The following is a 9,440-nucleotide window of genomic DNA, read 5'->3' as shown; positions in this document are numbered from 1 at the left end:
GTACGGGATGTTAGTCTTCGCAATGCGTACAAATTATCCTCAAGAAGCACTTCTGTTATGTAAATGACTCATAAATCGTCTAAAACAATCCCTTTCTAGGTCAAAATTGAAAGAACCTGCGCGTTGTTTTGTCCGAGAGAGTAAATTAATGAAATGGGTATCTTGACCTCTTCCGTGAGTCCGTGACTAGATGCGCTCGCCTTGCCTCGGTATTGAACTTCGAGTCCACGTGTTATGACTGGTATTCACTTTTGAAGTGCGCAGTGTTTTAGCATATTGAATGCTGGATTCAGACACAAAGGGACATTATTGATTTTCATTGAAACATTTCTGTTTGTAAGCTGAATTAAAGTAGACAAAAGTGTTCCTTTGTTGGAAATAGCATTGTTTGATTTTGGCATGCTTTAGAATAGACGATGTGTCTTAGTGTTGAAGTTAGATTTTTTTACTTGCACATGCTCAACCATTCAACTGCATTGCCAAAAAATCGTTCAGAAATCTATTTATTTAAAACCTGTCAAGGCATTAGGCGATCAGACATATCGTTCATAAAATATATTAGATTAGTGACTGCCCGCAACTTCGTCTGCGTGGGATGATGACGATTGATAAAAGCTATCCTATATCCAATATGACCATCCCCGACCCTCAAACTTTTTCTATACCAAATTTCATCTAAATCGGTTCAGCGGTTTAAGCGTGAAGAGGTAACAAACAGACCGAGTTAATATAATTGTATTAATAAAAATAATTAAAGATTTAGTAGGGATCAATGAATACATAGCTACCTTTACGAGTCCATTCGACGGTAAAATATACTAATTTAATAAAAGCAACCCTCAAAAAGGTAATTACAGTTAAAAAAAAAAGAAAGTCTCTTTATCTTTCCTTCTATTGACAACACAAATCTATTTTTATTGCCTCTTTGTTAGGCAAAATACAGAGTTGAGGAGGAAGTGCTTACGCAACTTTTATTGCAGAGGATGGCGCCTGTGGAAACAATTCAAAAACGTACTAGTTCCCACAGGCTAACCCAATAATTATTACCCTAACTACATGTTCATTCATAACTTTACTGGCGTCAAGGAAAGGGAACTTTACAGTTCCATAATCATTGACTGAGTTAAAAATGACACAGAGCCTCGACATTTGAAGGTTTTTGTTTATTTTGTGACTAATCTGAAACGCAGGTAAAGATCGTATCTCTCTAGTCTGAAAAATAATATGTAATAAGAATGGTTAAAGGATAAAAGTTATGTATGGGATATATAGTACTTAATTTGTAGCCGATTCTGCAGTTTATCGATTTTTTTTTCATTTCAACTAACCCAATTCAACTTCAGATTGTAATTTCTTTTATGACAAGAAATACAAATCTGAATCAGGCTCCTAGCTCACGAGCCGTGGTGTGGCAAATTAAGATGTCTATATAACTTCTAAATATGAGTATGAGTAGAGTTTACGCGATTAATAAGAATTCTATAAAATCATATTACAATGTTTTACGAGTATACCAGAGTCGTATTCTAATTATTTAAGTTCCTACTAATACTAGAATTAGCAGCTAAGCATTACATAGGTATGTAATAGCTGCTTGTCTAGGTAGACATGTCGTAGTCAGATCGTATAATCCGCCGTATTACATTACGGCTAGCCGTTATCAAAAACAGGGGCGTTTTGAAATGCGGCGGTTCGACGATTAGCCGGATTGTCATTGCGATACGTTCTTCAATAAGGCGGCCAACGTTTAGCCGCATCGTACTACTATTTTAGATTGTAGAGTGACCAGTTCTTTCGGTCGCCTACGTAACCGGAGTTTGACAATGTTTGCAATTTAATTTATTTTTACCATGGTCCCACCGCACTACATGTGTTTATTTTCCAAAACATTTCCTTCGCAACTTAAATAGACGGAGCCCCGCAAGCGGGGCTCCTATTTCTGGGCGGTTTGCCCTTCGGGCATCTGAAGCTACCTAACGAACCTAACCTACTTACCTACCTACGCTTTTTTTCCCAAAGTGTAATGTTTTCACGGACGTCTCACTAAATCAATAGGTAGGTAGGTTAGGTTCGTTAGGTAGCTTCAGATGCCCGAAGGGCAAACCGCTCAGAAATAGGAGCCCCGCGAAGCGGGGCTCCGTCTAGTTAAGTTGCGAAAGAAATGTTTTTTGAAAAGAAACAGTCCGACGAACTCCAGATTTGATGGACACCCCAGCGTTTGTCAGGCAGCGCCACGGGTGTTAAAAATGGGAACTAAAAACTGTCAAAGCGGCGGCTAATGACTCGCTGTATTACATTACGGCTAGCCGTGTTGAAGAACGTATGGCGCCGAATACATTCCGGCGGATTCTCATTCAGCCGCATTCAATCCGGCTAATCGTTAAACCGCCGCATTTCAAAACGCCCCTGTTTTTGAAAACGGCTAGCCGTAATGTAATACGGCGGATTATACGATCCGACTGCGACAGACATACCTATTAGACATACCTAGGTTTTTTTGTAGTCGGATATTTCAAAATTCTTTCAACTTATTGTCATTCCCGCAAAAACTTACGGCACCTAAAACATATTAAATTTCCAATCCGATTTGGGTAGCCAAAGTAAACTTCCAACTGGGCGAGTGTCACGGCACCTAAGAGTAAACATCGTTGGAAGCCAGAGGTGTCGGCCGCGGCCTAATGGACAGAGTGCTGGGCCAACATCGGCTCTGTAGTGTTTTAAACTGTTTACCCTTCCATAAAGCGAGCCCGGACACGCCATCACGGTCCCGAATAACTCAACTAAGTTGGTTTTAGGGTCCCTGAGGAAGCGGGAGCGACAGGTTTTGCAGCTGTGGCGCGAAATGGGTTCGAAGCTGTCAAATTTTGCGTTTAACTGACAGGCTGATATCGCCCGGCAAACTGGTAATCAGTGGGCCCCTTAAGTCCTTAAGTAGGTAGTAATTTGTAAAAATCTTCCATATTACTCTACAAACCATGTGCTAATTGCACTTTTACCGCGAACTATTTACGTTTTATTCCTTTATTGCTCTTTCTTTGTCTCCTTTGTACTCTAAGTGTCGAATGGCCGATCTTTTGTTTCGTGACAATGCGATTACAAAAACTCTCATAATACCTCATTGTAAATAGAAATTAAATTTATTTTTATCTACTTAACAACTTTCCGCTTTTTTTTAATAAATAGCAGCAAATGAGTCAGGTTGCGGTCAGGTGTAGTGTGTACGCAACTATTAAAACTTGTGTTAACAATAACCTATGCTACGTGACGCATCTCCGATAACATGGATTTGCCCGGCGATGCCATCATCTTTCAGAAAACAGAGCGAAACCCTTCCACTGTCTGGTTGCGAAAGGTATTATGTTCATTGGATATTGTTTCGCACGAAAGCCCGTTTGTATTTGAATCGGGTTGAGCGAGCAGCTAACAATAGGTAGATAAAAGTATTTTGCTTTACTTCTAATATTTGGATGTTAACTTTTCATTGTTAAATATTATTTAATTATAGCGCTATTAACTGCTAATTTCGACGCACGGTCTTAATAGGCATGTATAGTAGAGGTAATAGTTTGGTATCAGCAGGCGTGGCTCACTCCGCGATTTCGTCGCTTTGCTACAGGTAGCTAAAAGTATCTCCGTTCCACACCAATTTTGGGGAAAGCCATAAGCCGCGCGTGGCGCTGTCGCCACCTAGCGGCCATATCTGTGCTGATCGTAACAGACGCGTTTTGTTAGAGAGTGAGTCTTCTGTACCTAGTACTATTATTTATTCTGTGGCTATGTGATATTTTGATTTTTAGTTATACCGGTAACGGTCCCTGGTTTTGATACTGCCTTTTTTATCGTCTTAATTGCTCCGCATCTCATGCACGACTTACATAGCATTTACGCTTGCACCACAGAGTCAGCAATCTTGACGTCGTATCAAAACAAGCTCAAAACCGAAATAAATTGTTAAATCAGAATTGGATTGATAACTTTTCTTTGGTAATGATAAAGACATAATAATATGTAACTTCGTATAAGATGAATAAAGTCTAAGGAAAAAACGTGCCTCGGAAATCAAGAAAAAGTCATTCTCGGATAGATGGCGCACACACCTTTGGCCTATGCTCAGCTAGATGGCATGACAACACCGTTTCATATTTAACAATTTTAACACATAGATATCAGTGAATGAACATAGGTCAAAATGATATAAAAATAATAAAATCATTTATCCATATAAATACATTTTTTGATAATTTTATACGTTTTCATTTTGAGTTTTAGTCCTTGTCGATAGATGGCAGTAAATTTACTGTGACTACAAAATTTACTATGACAGGACCCCTCTATAGTGATAACACTGATAACTATGTACTTATCTAGATAGGATAGAGTAAGTACGTGTGACTTGATTTACAAAGTATTCAAATAGGAACACAACTTATTACTTAAATCTAACTCTAATTTCAAATAAGATGCGAATCCTACTCAGATTTGTTTCAAATGGGTTTCAGTATTTAGTTTGGAAGCTGCATAAAGAAGTCAAACCAGTTCTCATGCGTTGCCCCCTAATTGATAAATTGGAATCTTATTAAAGTCCGTCTGAACAGCCTGGGTCATTCCAATCGCCGACGAGCACAAGGCTCAAGCGAACCAGTAACCACGATCTACGTAGGTACGCGTAGATGATTAGTATCTTCAGGTCTCGATAGATTAGTTTGTCAGAGAATTAGACTCGTCTGGGCTCGTGCCAATTGGAATACATACCCTGATTCGGAGCTCGATATTCACAAATACGTTCGCGCTGACTCTTTCGATTCTTTTACAATGAATGGTTAGAGGAAGGAGACGGAAAATTCGAGAACTCCCTAGGTAGTTCAAGCGAGTATCGTTTAGTAGTCCCCTGATTTAATGGGACTATTCCCAGTTGAGGCTATTATTTGATACCGCGTAGAATTTCTAGGTATTTAGAGAGCAATTAACTTAGTACTTATAATATTTAAGTACCTGCATTATTTTTTATTAAATAACATTTAGGCTCAGTATCATAAAAGCCTTTTTAGGGTTCCGTACCCAAAGGGTAAAACGGGACCCTATTACTAAGACTTCGCTGTCCGTCCGTCCGTCCGTCCGTCCGTCCGTCCGTCCGTCCGTCTGTCACCAGGCTGTATCTCACGAACCGTGATAGCTAGACAGTTGAAATTTTCACAGATGATGTATTTCTGTTGCCGCTATAACAACAAATACTAAAAACAGAATAAAATAAAGATTTAAATGGGGCTCCCATACAACAAACGTGATTTTTGACCAAAGTTAAGCAACGTCGGGTGTGGTCAGTACTTGGATGGGTGACCGTTTTTTTTTTGCTTTTTTTTTCGTTTTTTTTTTGCATTATGGTACGGAACCCTTCGTGCGCGAGTCCGACTCGCACTTACCCGGTTTTTTTAGCAATAAGTAGCTAAAATGATGAATTAAAGTATTAAACTATTGAATTTTAAATACTCAACAGAGTCTGCAAGCAGATATCGGAGACATAGAGTAATTCAAATCTAATTTCAAAGATATCTAGTACTACATAACATCAAAATACCAAATCAATGAAAAAGTAAAATTAACAAAGTTACTGAATGAAACTACTGTCAAAGCACTGGGAATAATCCTCCAAACACAGTCGCAGGCGCATCAGACGCGCTCATGACGTCACCGCCGGAGCCTCCAATCAGCGAGCGGAAAGCGCCGAGCGAACACGAGCGGGCCGGCGCGGTGCAATAAAAAGCTCGGGAGCATTCGGAGCGCGTGCCTCGACGTGTGTGGTCTTCTGCGGCGGTCCTCCTCGCTTTCTGATTTATTGAGTCCGAGTTTCTCACTCTTTATCGGCTAATTTGTATGGTGCAAATGTTTGGATTTAATTAATGAGTTTTGAGGTACGATAAGTAGTTTGGATTATGGTAAATTTAGAATTAAATATGTGGTGTTTCTGCGTACAATGTGATGTTTCTAAAGGTATTAATACATTATAAGTAACTTTTTTGTCCTGTATTGTATTAGATCTCGATTTCATAGATCTTTTTATTCTTTCGCTTATATTGCCTTCCTAGGAACAAGGATTTTAACAACATAATATTGCACTCCACCAAGTAAGTAGGTACCTATTCATCCGAACCATTTCATGTGATCTTGACCATGCGTCAAGTCAACCTTAGGCCAAGCGCGCACCACGACTTTTTGTCGCGCGATAATTTAGTCGCAGAAATGTAACGTATGTGTTTATATGGCAGTGCGCGCATATGCGACAAAAATAATCGCAGTGATTTTAAAATTGTGATTTTTCAAACTTTTCCGCGACTGCTCGCGACGCAAAGTGAATTGCAGCATGCGAAGTTGTATGGCCCCGCGCGCACTGCGATAATAAAATCGCACCCCGGCCGGGCCTCAGTCGGCATTTCGCTCTCCAAGCCTCAACATCTCGGCACCTGCTTCTCCAATGGAGTCTCAAAATGAGACGCTAGATGTTGACCATTTAATTATGGAAATAGACGGGGATCACCTTTGTGTTATAAATGCTCAAAGTCATACAGCGATCGCATATTAAAGACACGTTTCATGACAAACGACTGGTACGAAATCCATGTTGAAAATGAACAAATCGTCGACTTTTTCGTCGCAGTGCGTGCAGTGAATTTTCTGCGATATATTACAGCGCGATTCTAAAATCGTGTCGCAAAAATTAAAATCGTGGTGCGCGCTTGGCCTTAGCAGTACCTAGACATGTGGGTAAGAGACAGTAGACATGAGTTAGAATACCTAAGTACATGCTCTGCAAATTTTATTTATCAGGTAAAATAATTATTAACAGCGGAATATTTGTTAGGGAAGCAGATGGCCTACCGTCATCATCGAAAAATCGTTAGGTATCTGCTTCTTTATAAATCAATAGAGAGGCTATTTTCGATTATTCGAATTCGATGTTAGTGGTCAGCCCTCTGTTAGGTATCTAACAAACACAAGAAAAACAGTTTTTGCTACATAAACAGTAATATTAAAATAATTATTTGAAATCAGAAACTAACAACTCGAATCTAAACGGTACTCGGATATATCAAAAACGTTTTCGTTATCCCCTTTCATGGAACCAACGTCACTTCCGGATGTTGCTTTCAACTCGGGATATCTCGGCATCAATACAAAGTTATTAGCATCGTAAGTATTGTCCTCCACTGTATTCTTCCATTGGTTGACAATCATCTTCAGAGGCTCTAAGCACTGCAGGCTTTGCTTTACTCTCAACAATTCAATGTTGCACTGATTCTCTACCTCAAGAAGTTTCAACTTGAAAGCCTTAGCCAACATCTGCTTTCTAATGGCATTCTTCTTTTCCATCTGAGCCATGTTAAGAGTAGTCTGATACTTCTGTAACTGCTTTTCGTACTCAATGAGATTCTCATCATAGTTTAATTTAGCGTCAACACACGTCACATATGGGTTTGAACTGTCTTTGAAACTTTCCTGCAGACTTTGGGAGGTGGAGACGCCATCATGTGTGTATGAATATGCAGGTTTGGTATCTTCAACTACTGGAATATGGGTAATTTTACTCTCCATTTCTAATTTTGACTTCTCTTCGCTGAGCTCAAATTTCAGTGACTCTATTATGCTTCGACATTGGGCAATACGTTCTTTAATTTTTGTCTCGTCATCAACTTGAGATGCTGACCCTTGATCAGCTTTAGTTACTTGAGCTTCGACTTCTTTCGCATCTTGCTTATTGGCTTCGTTTATTTTTGAGGGAATATGTTGAGATATGTTGTTGTCTCCTGAAGCTAAATTAGACGAGTCCATATTTAAATAAACAAAATCAAGTAAAATTTTTCACAAAGTGACAATTAGATGTCAGCAGTCCGGTCTCCAGTGTCAAGGACTTTGTAGTGTTAAAACCTCGTTAAAACTTAACGACAATCAACGGCCAGTATAAAGTTCTCCGTAATCTAAAACGTAGTGATTATATTCTCTTTATACTGTGCGAAGCGAGACATGCCAGCATTTGAAATCGACCACCATGCCTGGGAAGCCTTAGCTGAAGACCGTGATGGATGGCGCAAGCGTGTTGTGGAGGGGAGAAGGCTATGCGACCAAGTCTGGTTTAATGCTTTAGATAGCAGAAGGTGTCGCAGAAAGCAAACCAGGACTGGAACCTCAGGTGGCATGAGCTTTCTCTGCCAAAAATGTGGGAGGTCGTGCCGCTCACGCATCAGCCTCCACAGTCACCAAACCTTGTCAAACAGCAATGCATAAATCGTCTGCAATAGACGGAAAGGCCTGTGATGATCCATAACATCAAAAACCTAACCCACTTCCACACTTCCAGATGACCTATACAGTATAGGTCATCTAGTAACTATAGCAAGTGAAATTGGGCATTTAGGTGGGTAATTGTGTGGCACAGACAAGACATCTTGTGTGGTCACGTACCTAAGGTAAAAAAAACAGTATTTTTTACTATTGATAAAAAACAGTTTTTAATTACACAGTAAGCGCCTATCGAAGAATAAGATTATAGTTGGTCAAACCAATTTGTCAATCAGTAAGAACCAGGAAAACTATACTCATCCTTTTCTTTTGGGTGCTAGTATTAGCGTAAGACAAAGATAGTATGATTCTCTGTCTATGATTGAAATGAGACAGTCCTTTGACAAACTATATACAGTGTAAACTCCTTAATAACGTCACTCGATATAACGTTTCACTCCCTATAAAGAGTTACATATATTATTATGTCTTTGCTATAAGGCCCCATTCGCACGACAGCTTAAAAAGCGTTGCGTTAAAACCCGACGTTGGCGCTTTTTTACCGTTTCCAATATTTGTGTTCATATGAACGCTTAAAAATCACTTGTGAGTCGTACTGCCACGTACGCATCTCAGCAAAGCCATACTTTATTTGCTATTACGACGTATTATTTGAATATAGCTTGAATATTTCAGGAATTTGTAAGCATAAGTTGACATTTTTAAGGTGAAACTAATAATAATCTTGACGATTGACACCAAAAATTGACACTTGACAGCCAACTGACAGCAGCGCCGGCGCTTTTTCAACGCTTGTGAGAACAGATACACGGATTTCCGTATGGTCTATTCAATTTGACGCCAACGCTCAGCGCCGAAAATCGAACAGTGCTCGATAAAAAAGCGCCGCGCTTAAAAACCGCCTTCGTGTGAATACATACATGGTTATCCATTTGTGTCATTCAAACGCTTTTTTAACGCGCGTTGAAAAAGCTGCCGTGCGAACGGGGCCTAAGTACCTATACCATCGACATTTTTGGCTCTAGTTGGTTTACTTTCATATTAATTTCCCTCTATTTAACGAAAATTCTTTAAAACGTCAAAAAGTGTCCGGTCCAGTGTCGCTATATAGAGTTTACACTGTATCTATATTTTTACACTAGCTTTTG

The 9,440-nt window shown here is 39.5% G+C and overlaps 1 protein-coding gene across 1 annotated transcript; it reads right to left on the bottom strand.

Moving 5' to 3' along the window:
• Positions 1–6,794: 6,794 nt before the first annotated feature.
• LOC134792536 (uncharacterized) lies at positions 6,795–7,888 on the bottom strand. The gene has a single exon (XM_063763801.1). The coding sequence runs from the start codon at positions 7,822–7,824 to the stop codon at positions 7,051–7,053; it is 774 nt and encodes a 257-aa protein (XP_063619871.1). The 5' UTR covers positions 7,825–7,888; the 3' UTR covers positions 6,795–7,050.
• Between the last annotated feature and the right edge of the window lie 1,552 nt (positions 7,889–9,440).

Source organism: Cydia splendana, chromosome 7 (genome assembly GCF_910591565.1).
Source record: "Cydia splendana chromosome 7, ilCydSple1.2, whole genome shotgun sequence".
In the NCBI taxonomy this organism is placed as follows: Eukaryota; Metazoa; Arthropoda; class Insecta; order Lepidoptera; family Tortricidae; genus Cydia; species Cydia splendana.
This window is presented reverse-complemented; position numbering and strand designations above follow the sequence as displayed.

Bases quoted from the DNA above. Each gene is read 5' to 3' on its own strand.
- LOC134792536 (XM_063763801.1), bottom strand. From the start codon at position 7,824: ATGGACTCGTCTAATTTAGCTTCAGGAGACAACAACATATCTCAACAT.